Source organism: Rhipicephalus microplus, chromosome 7, assembly GCF_043290135.1.
Source record: "Rhipicephalus microplus isolate Deutch F79 chromosome 7, USDA_Rmic, whole genome shotgun sequence".
Classification (NCBI taxonomy): domain Eukaryota; kingdom Metazoa; phylum Arthropoda; class Arachnida; order Ixodida; family Ixodidae; genus Rhipicephalus; species Rhipicephalus microplus.
Genome location: NC_134706.1, coordinates 69,986,548 through 70,005,850, shown reverse-complemented (window position 1 = coordinate 70,005,850; position 19,303 = coordinate 69,986,548). Strand labels below are relative to the sequence as shown.

At 47.7% G+C, this 19,303-nt stretch overlaps 1 protein-coding gene across 5 annotated transcripts in view; it reads left to right on the top strand.

Annotated features, from left to right (window-relative positions):
- Window positions 1-19,303, top strand: part of LOC142766970 (japanin-like-RA2) — a 105,545-nt gene that overhangs the window by 41,784 nt on the left and 44,458 nt on the right. For all 5 annotated transcript variants that reach the window (XR_012884689.1, XM_075868166.1, XM_075868164.1 and 2 more), the window contains exons 5-6: window positions 2,528-2,611; window positions 16,381-16,418. Coding sequence is in view for 4 of the 5 variants with exons in the window: in XM_075868166.1 (XP_075724281.1) it covers window positions 2,528-2,611; window positions 16,381-16,418 (122 nt within the window). In the remaining variant the exon portion in view is untranslated. The remainder of the gene's footprint in view (window positions 1-2,527; window positions 2,612-16,380; window positions 16,419-19,303) is intronic.

The window sequence follows — 19,303 nt, the reverse complement described above, 5'->3', positions numbered from 1 at the left end:
TAGATAGATAGATAGCTACGCTCGAAGTCACCGCAATTCACTAAAAACGCTTCGCATTTTAAAGCACTGCAAGACGAAGAGTAGGTTCACTATGTTTCAATAAGCGATATCTGACAATAAAGAGGCACTCATGCAAAGCTGCGACACACTCGATCGCCTGGAAAGATGAATCGCTCAACCAAGAGCCATGAGAACGATTCCCACGCCAGACTCGGGGTCCATGTGTTCTTCGGGACCCCAAGCAGCACTTCCGACAGACCCACAGCCACCAGGCCCAACAGGTGAAGTGAATACGCAGAGAGTCATGGCAAGTCAGCACCCTGAAAAGCACAAACGATTATTCAAGATCTGGCAATGCAACTGCAATTCAGTCAACAAAAAGAAAACTAACCTAACGCAATTAGTGAGATCATGCAAAGAAAAGCCATATATCAACATCTTACAGGAGTGTGGAGCGAAAAAGAGCATTCAAAACGTGTCCTTCTTGGGGTACATTGTATACAGGCCAGCCCTGAACCCCGACTTCAAACATGCCAGGAGAATTGCTACCCTCATCTGTAATAACATCAGCAATGTGGAAAGGGACACCCTAACATACAAGGAAGGCCTGCACTCTATGCTTACAAAAATCATTCTTAGTCAAACCCTTTACACCTACCTTTACATACTGAACGTATACAGTTCTCTGACCAACCTACTAAAGAACTTCACGAAACTCCTAACATCGGCTGCGTCGTAAGCCAAGGACAGGCCGTTGATCATTGCCGGCGCCTGAAATGTGCGCAAAAACGTCCTGGGATACGGTACCAGTGACTGCAAAGATTTTAACCTTGTGGATTGTGCGGACAACCCCAGCTTGAAGGTAATCACGGGCTCAAGGTTCACAACACGCAGAGGCAATTCTGTTCAGCGAGACACCAACCCCGACCTGACGTTCCTGGGAAACGTGGTAGGAACGTGAGAAAATCTGCAAGAGGACCTTGGCAGTTACCATTGCATCCTGGAAATCAACGTCCCTATCACACCCGCTCCGCCTAAGACGTTCAGGTACGTTGACTAGGACTTTTGCGAAGAATAAAGGATTGCAAGGACAGCCAAGGGGATACCTTCGAAGAGGTTTGGGAAAATCTGAAAAGTTCGGTGGCCAAACCCACTAAAAAAAGAACAAGGGACCTGCTGCTGCCAGCCATGGGCTCCAGATTTGCGCATCGCTCGGAGGCGAAGAATGCACTAAGATGACGATGAAAAAAGCAGAAGCTGAACAGGAGGCTGTGATCTAATCTAGGGAAAATCAACTAAAATATTAACGAACATTTCAGGAAGCTGACTGCACAACAATGGGACGAGGTTTGTGGTGAAGCGGATAGTAGAATAAGACGGGGAAGCAAGTGGAGCCTTTTCAAGAACCCATTTGCCGACAGCAACAAATAGACCAAAAGCAATGCACGCATAATGCTCAATAGACTCGTCCGTCTGCACACGAATGAAAGCAATGGTCTTCAAGATATTGCTGACACTCTAGCAGGCACATACCTGCTCACAGAAACAAAATCAATCCCCTGGACGACCCGACACATGAGTACAAGGGGGCACCCCAACGCTCACAGGATCGTTCATTCGAGGTCTCGGAGATTGTGCACGTCCTTTCTGACCTAAACTACCGATCGGCCCCTGGTTCAGACGCACTCTTTAATTTATGGCACTATGAAGAGGCATATATTGATGATGATAATAATGATGATGATGATATGAGGGGTTAATTGACCCAAAGCCACCATTTGATTATAAGAGACGTAATAGCAGCGGGCTCCGGAAATTTAGACCACCTGGTGTTCTTTACCACACACGTAAATCTAAGCACACGGGCCTACAGCATTCAATCCCAAAACCTGTCGGTAAGCAGCCGAGTTCTTTAGCCGCTATATTATTGCAGTGGAGCGAAAACGCGTATATCGTCTGCCAATGTTCATTAAGACTTGGTTTATGTTATGTTTGAAGGAGATGAAGGATCCGTTGTGCCCACGTATACGTTGACACCTGCAGCTGCCACAACGGTCATATCATGATCTCGAGCGTTAGTCGTCACAATGCAGATTTGACACTAAGCGTTAACATGGGTGTATCCATGTCAAATGATGCTATAGCTCCTAAACACCAATATAAATGGTACACAAAAAGCACTGCTATTGGGAAAATGCGTTTCACCTTCCCATTATACAGATTCCTAAGACGAGAATTCAACAATTTCAAAATGAATTTCACTAGCTTCCTTCAACTATACAATCTTGTGGACTACATTTCACCGTTTTTGCACGGCCCACTTTCCTAAAAGGCGATTTTAAGAGGCACTGGCGGTAGCTCTTCCTGGTAAACTACCAGCGCATAATATTGTTTTTCCTGGTTCATGTAAGCGAAATCGGTCCTAGATTGGTACGTTTTTTTTTTTTGAACTCAGTTAACAGAAGTCTTTAGGACTGTGCAGCTGCAAACGTTTTTTTGTGAATATTCTTTGTTTTTATGTCTCCAGAAGTGAAGGGCCCGGGAATTCTCTGCGTCGATCATACCTTAAATCCCATGGTATGCGAAGATCAGCTGCCAATGGAGCTTGTTGGTAAGACGTAACACATTTGAGTCTTATCTTAGTTTTTTGCGAAAGTATAAAAACATTGCTTCAGATCACAATGCATCCCGTTGAATGCTGCATGCCCTCTAAATATACTTTTTGGATGGTGTTTTAAGTCAAAAGTTAGAATTAACTTGCGCTATAATTTTAAATTCTTGAATAATTGAAGTGGTACATGACATTCATTCCCGTGAGCTCTGCGAGTTCTTACTTTTCAAATCGGAGCAAAAGGTTGCGTCGAGGGACGCCATAGCTTGTATCTGAAAAAAAAGCAGCCTATAGTTCTCCAGTCTTTGAGTAATATAGGCAAATGCGGTGAACGACAACTTCAAACCGACCGGTAGTCCTAAATCTGGAAATTCCTTGATCAGCCTTATTAGTTATGACAACGGGTAATGTGTGCAAGCGATTATCACAGCATACACACGAGGTGAATGAGAACGAGTCGGCAAAGCTCTGCAGAAAATAATTGGTAAATCATCAATCTTCCGTATTTAGTTCGCCTAGTCAATCATTTTGTAAAGACATGCGAAACAGCGTGTGTGTATATACAAATCAACTTTTATTTGTTCTTAGACAAGATGAATGGCTTGAGATTTCCCTTCATTATGATGGCTTTATGGTCCGTAAAATGAAGGGTGAGCGGTTCCTGTAGATGTTGCAGCGGAAAATTTGCATATACTAGGTCAATGCATGTGCCTCGGAGCATGGTTGGTTTCATATGGCCATATTATATACATCTGAGTGCAATTTTAAAGCCACATATAGGAGAAGCCAATTAATGGTCGTGTCAGCGTCAACTACAAGCCACTTGTCAGCCCGTTCGTGCTTCCGTCCGTCCGTTCATTTTTGCTACCGTCCGCCCGCACGACCATCCGTGCGCCCATTCATGCATCCGTCCGTATGTCCGGGCGGCCGTACGTGATTAAGTCCATCCATCCATTTGCCTGTCTGTTCGTGAAACAGTCTGCCCGTACGTCCACGCGTCTATTCAACCGTCCATCCGTCTGCTAGTCTGTCTGTCCATCCGTCTGCGCGTCCAACTAGTGAACACTCCAAGTACCAAAATCTCCCATCTCGCATCCCCTGTGGCACATACGCCCTCGAGAGCGGGTGTGTGCCACCGGTGGCTACGTACTACTTGGTATATATATAAGAGGTGGACAGATCACGCCTTAAAAATCTTCACCCTAAAAATCTCTTACAGATTCTCGACATTGAAGAGCGTTTGCTCAGCCCTGTAGGCACAGCCTGCAATCAGGTTTTTCAAGACATTTGGTTCTTCGGCACTCTCAAGCACTCTTTGATACAATTACTCTAACTTTGTATTTCCGAACGGTGACGTTGGTGCCTTTCGTTCCTTTAGTTGGCCGTGCTTATGCTTAACCGAAATGCGCCCTCTCCCTCTCTCCCCCAAAAAACTCGGACGAATGTTGTGATATACGTTTCATGCCACGCCACGAAAAATTTGAAGAAAAGTCTGTCATGATTGGTTGTATGTAGGTTCACGTACTTCTTTATTGAGCTATCATGTTATTTCACTGCAGCGAGCAAAGTGGCGTTTGTGCTGACTAACTTTCGTAACTTCAAACCAAGGTTGCCATGAAAGCACCAGAAATAGAGAGCACCCAAAGCCCGAGATACGTGCGTTCGTGAGTGAGCCACCTTGCAAGACATCATCAATACGTACTTTGAGCATGCTATGTGGAGGCACGTGAGAACATACGCGCATGGTGTGACGCGGCAGAACGACCTTTAGAGCGCGCATGCACAATGCATGCTTGTCATGTCATCTCGCAAATAATGACGAAAAACGTACTGAAGTGCTGCGCTTGTAGGGCCGCCAGTGGTACATGGAGTATATAAATGGCTCACTGTTAACATATCCCAGCAGGGTCAGTCGGTGTCTTAGGGTTTAGCGCGGCGCACTGAGAAGCACGAGGTCGCTAATTAGACACCCCGCTACATAACTTTTCTTTGATATCTGCTAGTAAATAATTCACAACGTCACAATCATGATAGAAATACGTCACGACGCTGTGGTGGACCTCAGCATGGAGTTTCCTATATATACACTAGAGGTAACTCTGGTGGCGCTAGTGTCTATAGAAACTGCAACTCATGGCGCTTCAGCTGGAATGCGAATTATGGGTAGTGCATGAATTAGCCTAATCTTTGTATTTCACATTGCGCTTGACTTGTCTACTGACCTCCATTAAAAAGTCTGAACGACACATTCCTGCCCTCTAATGCGGGCGCTTATGGAGCCACAGGAAGGTACCTTCACTGTCCCGGAAGCTGTCGTCTTCTGGGTGTTTTAGACGTGTAATAAAGTACTATCTGGTGTCAGTTGTTGTTTTTGATGTAATTTTTGTGTTTTATATATTATAACATTCTCGCACTCATCCAACGCTACACGGAAAATGACAGACGCCCATGCGACGAGGTCTGAATATGGTGGTCTTGAAACCTTTTTGTCTACAACTAGTGCATGCAACAAATCTTAGGATTAGGCATCACTTCGAACGCCCATAAACCCTACACGAAAATCGACAGCCCTCGTAGCGACGCCATTCGAATACTGCGTAGTGGTGGTACGTACAGCGTCAAAATTACTCATCACTTAGAAGACAGGTAAAAAAGTTGTCATGGCATTTAAAAAAAAAAACTGGCGGACTCCATACAACGAGAATCGACGATATGCGAGGCACGAGTGTAAAATGTTGATATGCCACTTTAAAATCAGCACAACATTACGACGTGGAGGTGATTGATGTCGTACATGACTTCCGTGTCATGATTATCATGTTTGGATGTGTCGTTTCGCTTCGTCATCGGTTCACGTAACGTGATACCAAATTTAGTATAAGTTGAGCTAGAAAAACGGACGCAAACGTGCGATGAGCATGGTCTGCTGTCATGTTCTTACATGACACGCGTGTTACGATTAGCATGTTTGCACCAGTCATACAATTCTTCGTACACTCACGTCACGTAACACCAAATTTGGTAATTGTGGAGCTATCAAAACGGCCGCAAGCGCATCATGAGGGACCCTATATACTCCAATATAGCGTTTACGCACGCGCACGCTGGGCACAGTGACGCTACGTTAACAATACGCGAGCATTTTATACTCTGACTTCAGGCGCGACCAGCGTCCGTCGGTGCGGCCCGACGGCAACCGGCGTAAAATGCGACACGCTGCATTTCGCGCCGTTGCGTTACCGAGACAACACTGCGTCTCCCTCTTTTCGTGATGGACAGACGCCGGACGCGCTGAAACGCACATGCGTCAAAGCAACGCAGCGCGGCTCGCGCCGGCGAGTATATGGCAGGACCGGCACTTCGAGGGGCAACGCCGGCGTGACGCGACGAAATGAATGCCGGCGAGCACGCGCGCACCACGCCACGTCAAAATGTATTGGTGTCTTTACTGTGGCATGTAGTCATGTTCTTCCATGACATGCATCATATTATCATTATGTTTGCACCAATCTCATACCTTCGTCATCCACTGGCGGCATATGATACCAAATTTGGCGTATGTGAAGCTACGGAAATGGCCACGAGCGCATTATCAGTGCGGCATGTAGTCAAGTTATTACATGACACGCATGTCGTGATTATCGTGTTTGAATGTTGTATTTACCGTTTACCTATGCCGTCCGTTTGCATTTCGTAGTGCCGAGTTTGGTCATGTGAAGCTAGCGAAACGGCCGCAAGCGCATCATGAGCGTAGCATGTAGTCATGTTGTTACATGACACGCATCTCTTGTTTATCATGTTTGCACCAGTATGAAGCCTTCGTCATTCATTCACGTCCCATAATTCCAAATTTTTGTATTAGGGAGGCTAGCAACACGGCCGCCAGTACATCATGAGCGTGGCATAAAGTCATGTTGTTACATGACACGCATCTTATGATTATCATGGTTACACCAGTCACATACCTGCGTGATCAATTCACGTACCGTAATATCAAATTAGCTATATATGACGCTAGTGAAACTGCCGCAAGCGCATCATGAGCCTGGCATGTAGTCATGTTGTCACATGACACGCACATCATGATTATCATGTTAGGGTGGTCGCTTTTGTTTGTCATGCACGAGTTTAGAATGCTGATCAGCATCACCGACGTTAGAAGAATTCTAGGTCCCAGTAGCGTGGTCCTAGTAACAACGTGGTCGTTATGATCTGTGCGAAAAAAATTGCCTGCAGCTTCCCTCGGGGGAACACTGAGGAGGATGCGGAGCATATAATTGGTTAACGGGGTGTTAAAGGGCGACTTACTTGGGTCGATGGCTAAATTGGTTAACGTGGTTGTGAAATGGGGTGTTAAATTGCGACTTACTTGGGTCGCTGGCTAAATTGGTTAACGTGGTTGTAGGAGGGGTGTTAAATGAGTGAACACGTACGACACGTATGCGAAAGGGCGGTGTTTATTTATTGCGACGAACTTCGAGCACGATGGCTTTTAGATGCCACTTTGGCCAGCGCTGGTCGAAGGGACGTCGATCAATGCGACCTCGGACGTCGACGCGCCGTACAAACCAACTGACGAGCGGCAACTGAGCGAGCGAGCACCGACCTTGAGTATATATACAGCGCGACGGCGCATGCACTGTCAGCTGTAGAATGTTCGAGAAGGGGGAGAAGCGCAACGGCGCATGCGCGCGCGTCAGCTGCCGATGTTCTCGAAGCGCGACGGCGCATGCGCGCGCGCCAGCTGCCGATGTTTTCGAAGCGTGACGGCGCATGCACGCTACATTATGCAGCTAGCGAATGTTCGTGAAGAGGAGAAGCGCACGCGGTGTGTAGAGGAGGAAGGGTGCACAGATGGGGGAGGAGTGAAGCGCGCGCGGTGTGTAGAGGAGGAAGGGATGCACAGATGGTGGAAGAAGGAGGAGGAAGCTTGCGGACGGCGCCGCACTACAAGCATCGAGTATTAGATGCTCCGCATCTAAAACATCCTGATTGCGAGGGTAAGGGCCACAAGCGTACAAATCAGGCCGTGACTTTCGATGTGTAGATTTTAGGGGAGAAGCTCCTTGAAGTGGCACCCGCTCGTACCTCGTCGTAGTCGTCGTGCGCAACCAGTCTTACGCTTTGACCTGCAAGGTGGAGCCGGTGGAAGATTTCTCCTATGCGTTGTTTAACAATAAAATATGCGCAGCGACCGCGTTATCCTAAAGCCCAATTTTCCTGTCTCTTTCTTAATTAGCAGCCATTCCCTAGTACATTGAGCACTATCTGACAAAAAAGGATTGCTAGGCTATACTCGTGGGCATACCCTCCTTGGTATTAAAAAGGTTTAGAGAGCGTTGGGCCGCAGGGCCATGAGTACATTGAACAAGTATATATCATAAAATCGAGGTGGTTAAAGGTGGGAATTAGACACGAAGCGCAAGTCATAAGAAAGTGTGCGTGTGCCACCTCTCGTTTAGTCCTTGGAATTTCCCCTCGATGGCGGTGATTATATATGGTGGTGCTTCTGTAAGCGGAATATATTATGAAAAGATGTGAGATGGTGGTACTTGGAGTGTTAACTAGATGGATGAACGGACACAACGACAGATGCATGCACGGACGCACAGATGGCTGCATGGACGGATTGACGCATGAACGGACGCAGGGATGTATGCATGGACAAACACAGGGACGGATGCACAAATGGACGTGCGGACGCTCGAACAGATGCATGCACAGACGAGCGGGCGGTCACACTGACGGACGCATATGTGATGAAAAGATGCGAGATGGTGGTACTTGGAGTGTTGACTACATTAACGAATTGACACACAGACAGATGCACGAACGGACGCAAGAATGGTTGCACGGATGGATGGACACATAGACGGACGTAGGGGCGGATGAATGAATGAATGCAGAGACGGACGCACGGATGAACGTGCGGACGCATGAACAGATGAACGCACGGACGGGCGGATGGACGCATGGATAGTCGCACAGACAGATGCATGGACGGGCGGAAGCAAGAACGAATGGACGGACGGACGCCTCCCCCACTCTTCATCGTTCACCCCGTGGATATGCTGCCATTTTTAGGGGCGAAGCTCCTTAAAAGTGGCACCCATTCGTCTTTCATAATAGTCGTAGTTGTAGTGTGTAACCTGTCTTACGTTTTGACCTGCAAGGTGGCGCCGGTGGGAGATTTCTCCTGTGCGTTGTTGAACAATAAAAAATTCGCAGCGTGCGCGTGATATAAAAGCCGAATTCTCCTGTCCCTTATTTCCCATTAGCAGCCATTGGCATGTACGTTGAGCATACTCTGAGCAGAAAGGGTTGCTACGGTAAACTCGCTAAGTGTAACCTCCTTGGTTTTAGAAAGGTTAGTGAGAGTTGAGCCGCAGTGCCGTGAATACAGTGAATTGGTATATATCATGAACTCGAGGTGGTTAAATGTGGGAAGTAGATACGAAGCGCAAGCCATAAGAAAGTGTGCGTGTGCCACCCCTCCTTTAGTCCTTGGAATGTCCAGTGGATGGCGGTGCTTCTATATAGGGAATATTTGATGAATAGATGCGAGATGGTGGTACTTGGAGTTTTCAATAGATGGACAAACGGACACACAGACAGATGCATGACGGACGCACGGATGACTGCACGGACGGATGTACACATAGCGGACGCAGGGGCGGATGCATGGACGAACGCAGGGACGGATGCCCCGATGGACGTGTGGACGCACGAACAGACGCACGCGTGGACGAGCAGATGGACGCACGAATGGTCACACCGGCGGACGCATGGATGGACAGATGCTTCGCCCCACTCTCGCATCATTCACTCCGTGCATATGCTGCCATTTTAGCAGTGTTCCCAGGTGCACTGAATGCGCACGTTCACCTTTGCGGTTTTCAACCTGAGTGCACATTTACGAACGGCGTCTGATCAGGCAATGCCGCGTTGAATTGACCCCAGCGTTCTACTAAGTGCTGCTGTGGATGAAGCCTAGCGTACCTCGCAGCAGCTGGTCGCATTTCTGAAATTTATGACGATACGATGTACTGGTGGCACATTTAAGTAGAGAAAGCTTGTACAACGTCCAATGTGTGTTATTTCGCACCAGGAATAAAAGTACGTACCAACGTTTCGCTTTATTCACCGAGAGGCCTGGCAGAAAAAAACGTGATCCCGCGCACAACCTATCGAAGGCAATTCTTGAGTATTTTCGTGAGACGCTAAACAACTTCTTCTGAATCATCAGGATGCCAGAACGCGCCTTTTGAATTTACCTTGTCTGGCATGAAAACTTCGTCTTTTATTGAGAAATGCACATACCTTTCATAAGGTCCATTGTTGCTAAGTTGAACACTCACTGCTGCCACAATTTATTCTCTTTGTGGTTTCTTCGAGGTCTCGCGAGAACGACGTAACGCTGTAAGCGTTGCGTTACGTACGCAATGTCTTGTTTCGGGTGTACGCTCGCATCTCTGGCATTCATACGTTATGTAGTGCACAAGTGCAGTTCTCTCCTGTGGCAGTGCTCCGTACGTAAGCTCGTTACGTACGCTCAACTAAATGTAGAGAGTTTTAGTACTGCGTACGCTGCGTACGTAGTAGCGTTGCGTACGTAAGAACGCCACGTTCTGCGTAGTGCGCATGCGCAGACTGCAACGCGCACGTATCGCGTTAAGTACGCAGCCGCTACGTACGCACGCATGAGATGCGTGCGTGCGTACGTATGAGGTGACCGCGCCGCTCTCGAACAAGTTCGCGACAGCGCGAGACTTCGTTTTGCAAAAGGGGGGCATCGAAGGCAAGCACCGACCGGCTCTGTGGCTTAAAATATGGCCATAATCTGGCTATAACACTTGGATTGGCTCACATTGGCTGTCAACAACACGTGCTTCTATTTTGATCTACCAGATGGCACAACACGCTTTACGCTCGTTACGTACGCGGGTAGTACGGCGTACTAAAAGCCGATTAGTGATAAACGACGCCACGTAACGCAAGGCGCTTTCGTGATGCGTACGTAGCACCATTCCGCAGTACTAAAACTCTCTTGTGTCTAACAACGCATAACTTCCACTTGTCTAGGAACTTCGTTGACCCTTCTAATGGCATGGAACTGGTCGCATTCGAGGTATTAATGAGGAGGAGAAAAACAAAACTGTATTTGAAAAAAAATCTATGTAAATATGGTTAGGCCCCTAGACGTCATCTAGAGCCCCTTGGCCCCCAACGTCTAGAACCCCGAGACTTCATCTAGGCCCCCAACGTCTGGAGCCCCTAGACGTCTAGGGGCCCTAGACGTTGGGCCCCTAGACGTCCCCCTGGCCGACATCTCTAAGCAGGTCCGGTGCACCAGCCACAAGTGGTCGTCCGAGCCAAAGATCCGATTAGTGGCCTCCCACGCGGAAAGGGAAGGATTAGGGATAGAGTCTACCGTAACAAGCTTTGGGCAGCTCCACAAGCAGCGGAAAAGATCAGCCCGGGGTGCCCCGCATGTGGCCCACTGTGGTTGGTGAAGAGTGATTAAAATAGGAGTGCCCGATAGGGAGAAATCAATGCTTTTGTCTGCAGCTGGCGCCAAACTGAAATCTGATTAGGGGTGAGGGGCAAGTGAGGGACAGGGAAATATTGTCTGCCGTTTTGTTAATACCACTTATTCTCATGGTGGGTGCCGATTCTCTCTTGTGGTTTTCTCAGGGGTTCGGGTGAGCGAGCCACCAGAGTCCGGATGGAAATACCTCAGACATGCGCATGAACGCTCTCATTCCCGGGGATATACTGATGACCAGGAGCCCACGTGATAGTCACCGGATGGAAAAGTGAAGGAATGTTGCTCTGTATGCGTCAGACTGTCTTCGGTGCTATGTCTTGACGGAAGTATCGATAAGCGCTCTGTAAATCAGTGCAAATTTCTGTAGTGGTAGAATCTACAGCCGCATGGACCACTACTAGGGCTAGTGCAACCCCCTCACCCACATTACGATTTACTACTGGCACATTTAGGGAGTGAAAGCTCGCACAACGTCCAAGGCGTGTTATTTTTCACAATGAATAAAAGTAGGTACCAAGGTGCATTTTATTCGCCGAGAGGCCTGGCAGAAAGAGACGTGTTCCCGCACACAACGTATCGAAGGGGATTCTTGAGTGTTTTCGTGAAACGCTCTGAAACTTCTTTGAAATTATCAGGACGCTGGAACGCATCACGTTTTATTTTGAACTATGGATAAAACTACGGATTTTGTCCGGCTAGATTTTGTCCGGAAATCTGACAAAATCTAGGTCTCCAAGGAACGGCATCCTCCCGACCTTGGCCTTGCGCATTACCACCATTTGCAAGGGGTCCCTGTGTCCTCCACAATCGCCGCCCTTGACTTTTCTTGCGGATCACTCGAAAGCATGGCGGAACAGCTACACACTACAGTGTGACTCTATCTCCTAGTCAAAGTGTTGACCATGCCGACCTCTCTGCTAGATTTTACAGCCTTGCCGACACTATACTTGCTGGATGGCACATTGGCCGCAGCTACCACTCATGACTACAACGAGAGCTCACCCGAAACCACAGAGAGCTTAGATAGACCTTCATGGTTCTCTTATGCGAACTCGGCTTCAAAGCGTCGTTATCACCTTCTGCCTTATAACTACAACAGTTCAACAAAATTTCACGAAGATGGCGACAACTGTGTGCCAAAAATAAACGCTCTCGAATCTCGAAAGCCGTGGACAGGAATGTCGTAATGACGGGTCCGCACACCACCTTATGGTACATGGGATATTACATGTACGACCGCGTGAAGCAGCAGTCCCGAGGAAACTTGTCTGGGCAGTCCTCGGCAATGTACCCATGCCACATTGGATGGAGCTTCCGAGAGCACTACATCGAGGCAGTTATTGTGCAGTAAAGTTTAGCAACGGCAAAGATACCTTTCAACCCCTACACATAAGGGCACGTGGCCGACACAAGCCGCAGAGTTCCCCACCGAGGATCCCTGGCACGAACGTGGCGAGAAGTTGAACGAAGGCACAGTCGATCCCAGCAGGACCAGTAAAAAACGCCAGGCCTGCGCGGTATAGGCGCAGCACATTCACGGCGAAAGCTAGACGAGTGGCATTTTAGAGTTTTTTCAAAATACTCATTGGGTAGCTACTGCAAGAACACTTGCTTGGTACCCACTAGAGAAATAATAATAACATTTTGGATACTAGCCTGGCATTCTCTACGCTTATTCGTGATTCTTCTGAGAAGCGTGGATTCCACTAAACACTTGCTAAAAATTTTGTGCCGGTTTTCTATGCAGTGGCTGACCACGATGAGGAATCATGGCTGAGGTGGGTATGCGCCAGAATTATTAATAGAAAAAAACAAGCTTTTGTGATGGTTTGGAGCGTTAGACGGTCCACTCGTGGCTCTATTCGCATTGTACGACGACCGGTTGTTCTTTCGCTGTTGTAAAACACTTTATAAGTTGTATTAACGCGATTGTTTTCTCGACAGCAAGCCTGCGTAAGGCAAGTTCCACAAGTCACAAGCAACGGTGTTACTCAGTGGTAGAATACTGGGCTGGCACCTAGCGGACCCAGGTTAGAACCCCAATGTGCCACTGGTGCTAGGTCATGCCTACCTATGGAAAGTTTCGCAACAAATTGCAAGCACCGGCGTAAGTCAGGGGTAAAATATTGAGCTAGAGCTCAGCAGACCCGGGTTCAAGCCCCAATGTGTCATTGGTATAAGGTTGATTTCTTTCCAATATCGCTCCTTGGGATCATGGACACCGGTGGCGGTGGCGAACAACAATTACTGCGCGTGACCCGAAAAGTAATCTCATAACAGCTTTCGCTGTAAAAAAATGGTGCGTATGCCGAGCATTACCAAATAATTGCCATGGAACGACAATTGGAGATGCAGAAGACAAAAGTTGCAAATCCAAGGTGATGCTGATGGTTCACGCCACTAACAACCTTGACCTTTACGCAGACATCGCGAACGAGCTCGAGGCCAATGCGGCTGAATTACGTGCAACTCTTCGCATGTCGAAACTTGCCATTGGTGCCAGTGTCAAGATGGAAGTCACAGAAACTGTTGGAGCAGCACTTCGGGTGGAAGCCAAGGAAGCTGCTTCTGGGGAAGGAGAATTCAGGCTAGAGAACGCCGCTGCGAACCCTGCCTGTAAGCCCGTAGTGTTGACATCAATAGCAGCCACGGTCGACAAGCTGGCCTGCATGTTTCGAGTGAGCCATCTGGCGAACACCCGAGTGCGGCCAACAACAAAGCACTGTTCTTCGAGCATAGTCCCAGGGGCAGTCCCTGTAGCACAGTGGACAACGCTGTATGTGTCGATGCTGCAGCTACAAAGTCTGTGGTCACAGTAAAGCAAGGCAAGGAAATCGATAATTGATTGATATGTGGGGTTTAACGTCCCAAAACCACTATATGATTATGAGAGACGCCGTAGTGGAGGGCTCCGGAAATTTAGACCACCTGGGGTTCTTTAACGTGCACCCAAATCTGAGCACACGGGCCTACAACATTTCCGCCTCCATCGGAAATGCAGCCGCCGCAGCCGGGATTTGAACCCGCGCCCTGCGGGTCAGCAGCCGAGTACCTTAGCCACTAGACCACCGCGGCGGGGCCGGCAAGGAAATCGAGCCGAAGGCAGTGTGGTCACGCTGAAAAAGGCGACATCCCCACAGGAGCAGCCCAATTCAAGCTTATTTTTTATTGCAATAAAAGCAGTACGAAATCGTGCCACCAAATTTAAAAACACATCTTGCCCATAAGATATCAGTAGCTTTGAGAGCTAAATCTGAACTCCCAACACTTTCTTTGGTTCACCGTACTGTAGCGCTCATGTTTTTTTAATTGGTTCATTCTTCACCCAACCAACTACTTTATGTAACAGTTGCACCACTCATACCTCATCGAACTAGTGATCAATTTTAGGTTGCCCACCAGTCATCACGCACCACTATTTTGGTGCAGCCTTCTTTTTTCGAGCCGCCGCAAACTGAAATGGCACACTCCACTACATCATCACCACTGCCTCATCATCCACCGTTCAAAAATTATTATTGATCATCTTCAACACAAAAATTATGTTCAGAGCGTAATGCTAAACAAAAAAACCCACCCCTTATGATATGCCCTTTTTAGAAGGAGGAGTCTTAAAGATAATAAGCTGACCTGGCATCACCTGGTGGTACTCGAAGCCCTGCATAGCACTGTGGAAGGCGAAGACACCGACCACGTGCAGGGAACCCCATCTTCACAGGGCGAGATTGTATGAGAGTCACGCCCATCGCTTGTCTGGCGCGACAGGTGCTCCGCACCAGCGCTGTACGGGGCACTGACACGGGCTCGAAAACGTCGCTGCCAACGCGGCAGCCACACTAATTGATAGACCGGCGTGCAGATGCGCGAAGTGCTCCTCACCAGGACCTCGTGGCCAGGACATAGATTGGTAAATAATGTCCGGGCTCATGAGTTCCTGTGCTTTCCGCAGAGTTTCTGTTGATGTTTCCATTAAAGTGGCTCTTCGAGCTTTAGATGCGAAAAAGTTTATGAACTAGCCTTTTTCTCCCCCCTCTTTTGTCTGCCACAGCGCGCTATATTACTCGGAGTGCAGAGTTCTAGGATGTGCTATAGTCGGTTATAACCTAGGAGAACTTACGCGCTCCGCCCACAGCACTGCAGCGCTCGTGTCATTCATCTGTGGAACAGAGCAGTAATTGGTGACTGCCATTTTAATAATAAGCAGTTTTACGCTAGGAATTGAAAGAGTACGCTTATTAAAAACTAAAAGATTATCGATCTTTGTGAAAACGTTACGTTTGGCAGAGCAGTAGAGTTGGAACTTTTGATGAAATTTACTAAAAGAAATATTTTGACCACAAGCGAGTGAAATGAACACGTGTCTTTATGGAAAAGACATACGCCTGAAAAAGATCAAATCTGCATGACGTCACGTAAATGACCAATCGCAATTCAGTGGGACACTTATGCAAGTTGTGCCTTAGAGGAACAGTGACCGCTGTGAGTCGAGCTTACGTTTATTCTTAGGCTGCAACCTACTATATTACACTGTAGGGTGCGGCAGCCACAGTGATCCTACTCTCCTAGCCCTCGGCGTTCGTTCCAATTCGGTCCGTGCTATATTTGACAGAAGACCGCTAGAATGCGGCGCCTACACGTGCGTGCCGCCGCGGTGCGCACGTGAGGGCTCCGTTTAGCGCCCCAAAATAAGCTTATTCCCGTCTCTCTACGACCCGCTCTTTAGTACAGTATTGTGACGACGCTATCCATGGTAAGCTAGTGCTTCTGTGCCGCTTTGGCGGCGTTTAAAACGTGCATTTTGGACGCATTCGTGCTGCATTGTAGGTGACGGGAAGTAAAAGAACGCTTCAGAATGGGGAGTTGCACCTTCCGCTTTGCATTTCACCAGTGCAGCTGACACGTGAATACAATATACGTCTTATGACCAAGGAGAGAACATCTTTATATACACTACAAACGGGTTGTCGCGCATTTGCATGCTCGTGTGTGGGCAATGTACGGGGTATTCAGGGTTAGTCGAGTGATCCCCCGTGCTTCATCCAGTCATCATCAGTGACCTCGTGCAGAGACTTGTTCGCATCGGCTGCTATCATCCTTTAAAGCAGATAATGTGACTGCTTCGCAGTATTTACGAATGCACGATGGCTGTTTGCGTAATTACGAAAAGTAGGGCGTCTCGTGTCTCCTAATATATTGCATTTTGTCTGTTATATCCGTCCAGGTGAAACCACTGATGACAACGAACCAATTAAATATCCAGTAAGTACTCCTACTAAAGTTTTTTATAATAGGAAACCTGAACCATCTTTTACATCAACACCAAAACTTGGTGAAGTTTAAAACAAACAAAGTTACACACACAATCACCGGCCACTTGGATAGTCGCCTCGAGAGGGGGTGGGGTTGCAATCTTAATACCAGTTCCATATCAGCAATGACTGCTTGATTTACTCGCCGAGACACCACGTGAAGAGAGGCTCTGGCTGCTCTCACTCTAGGCTTAGCGCACTGCCAACAGCCGCCGGAACGCGCAGGTCACACGCTCCTATTTATGAAAATTTACAGTATACATAAAACACAAAAAATAAAGCTGAACAAACCACTTCCTCGAATGCTTTTCTCTATGTGAGGTTCACGTAAAAAGTGAGGTGCAGGTTCGGGTTACCGAAAACTCGGCAAATCTCACATATATTGGATATCGAGTTTAGGCGAGGGCTGGGGATGAATTGTTGTCACGCTGGTCCCGTTAATTAGGGAGGCGATCGCCGGGCTAATTCTAAGGGCCGAAGTATCGGCCCCCCGAACCGCACCACGAAAGCGTGGACATATTAGAAGTGCTTCTTTTTGGCACGCCAGCGGACGCCGGCTGTGGCCCAAAGAACAAGTCAGAGCCGAGAGTTGATAAACAAAACAGAATGATATTTTCGAAAATGGCTGATCAAAAACAATACACAAGTATGCACACTCCACAATAGTTGAATAGAATATGTCACACACCAAACAACGTACTACACAGTACAATCAGCCACACTCGAAACAACGGACACAGACAAGAATACGCACTACAATGCAGTCGCATGCATTGAACAACCAAGACACTTAAAGAATAAAGAGATAGAAAACCTATTCAGTCCAAAGTTCTTGGAACAGAAGTCTAAATGCTACTCTTCCGAGAATCACTCACTCAAAGTCCAGCGTTGTTGTCGTTCCGTGGCCCCCGAAGTTTCTCTTCCAGGAAACCTCGCGTCTTCAACAGGCCACTCTCCAAGCTTCAAACTTCTTCGCCGGAAACACGTCGGCTTCACACACGCAGCTGTTGCCACGCGTCTTCGCTCGATAGCGGTAAACGCACACTCTTGCCTGTAGCTCGAGTCGTCACCCCTCAGGTGGAAATCATCTTCTTCTCCTGCTTTGTCTCTACGGACAAAACCTTCGCCGACTACACGGCGGAATCCCTACGCACTCTGGCGCTAACTTCCGTCTTCTTCTGATCTTTCGCCTCGGCTGCTCGATTAAGTACCCTCCGCGCGAGATTCCAGAAGGTTCTCGTCATTTCGTCGGCGCGATACGCAGCGAAGGTTGGGAAGAGGGTGAGACGGTTCGAATTCTGGCCGCGACAGATGACTCAACCCGGCTTCAACCACGCTCCTTTTCATCTAGAAAGTTCGAGTGCTTGCTCGGCCGCCGTTGTGGGGTGAGGAGGTTCGTCAACGAATCTACGCTTCCGAGGGAGGGAGTCGCGCCCGGGGAGTCTGGATGTTTGTTTTTCTTTTTTTATATCGTTGACCTCGTGGCGTCATTCCGGCGTTTCATCGGGAGGAGTTGGCGGCGCGCTCTTTTTGAGCGCTCGTTCTGTGACAATTGTTAATGTGTACTATTTTTTTATTGAGCCTGACGTTATGAAATGACGCTATATATATGGCGCTATATATATAACCGCTTGCAGTTGAATGAAGATTTTCACAGCAATATGAATATTAGCAACATTAGAAGTGGTAAGCTGATACAAAGCGCTGATGCTTGCGCTGGTGCGCGCCAGGAACGTAGCCGTCAACACTGCTACACGAATAAACTTCAGCGGATGGCACCTATTTGAAAAGTATATCAGAGCCTTGGCGTGCCTCTGGTGTAGAATACTGCATAGCCACGAAGAATGGTAGGGTTCGATTTTATCTCGGACATTCATCCTTGTTGTTTGCGTTCATCTGGTAAACGGTGCCTATGGCATCTTTTTCTTATTGGTTAAGAGTTAAAGTCACCGGTGTGTATTCTCAACGTACCTAATTAGATATAGAATGTCTATCACCTGTTTCACACACACGCTCCAGGTTTGTGCCACTATTTTTCGGAAAGTGTTTGAAGATGTAGTGATGATAGTGTGGCATTATTCACACCATGAGGAGTTAGACATATTTGTGAAACCATCCTACCTTCCGTATTAATTTTGGTGTCCCCCAAGTTAGGTGGGTGATTATGAGAACACTCAGATGTAGGTGTACGGACTGACTGACGGACAGACAGACGGATGGACGGACGGATGGATGAATCGACGAACAGATGGACACATACGCAGGTAGAGGCCAAGGGTGCTTGCTGTACGCAAAGAAATGCTTACCACTTAATAAAGTATCCCTGTTGAAGCTCCCGACATGATGCGTTTTTATTCCCGTTTCTTACTGGCCGCACAGGGAGGACCTACTCACCGCTGAAGATGAAAAAAGAATAGCTGCTCGTCGGTGGCCTGATATATCTAGAAACTACTACCGCATAGCCTCTCATCGAAATCTACCAACAGAAGTCCCGGCCGACGACTCCGTAATTGCGTCCCAAAACAATATTAAGGCCGTACCCAGTGCTGTCTGAGCTGGAAAAAACATACAGCAGCTTTAGCTTGTGATAAGTGTGTTTTGTGATCACTTGTTGGAGCTAGAAACATGGTAACAAAGTTATCAAAATAGCTGGAGGTGCCAGAACAACATCTATTCCGATGTGTTTCACTTAGACTCTGCCAGCCAAACACATGTAAAACCCTAACAACTTGGCGCATAGTTGCCTGCTTGACTTGCCACACTATGACACAATAATCAGATGTATGGAAGATGAACTTTTGAGACAAGCTGAGATCAATGAAGTTCATTAGGCGC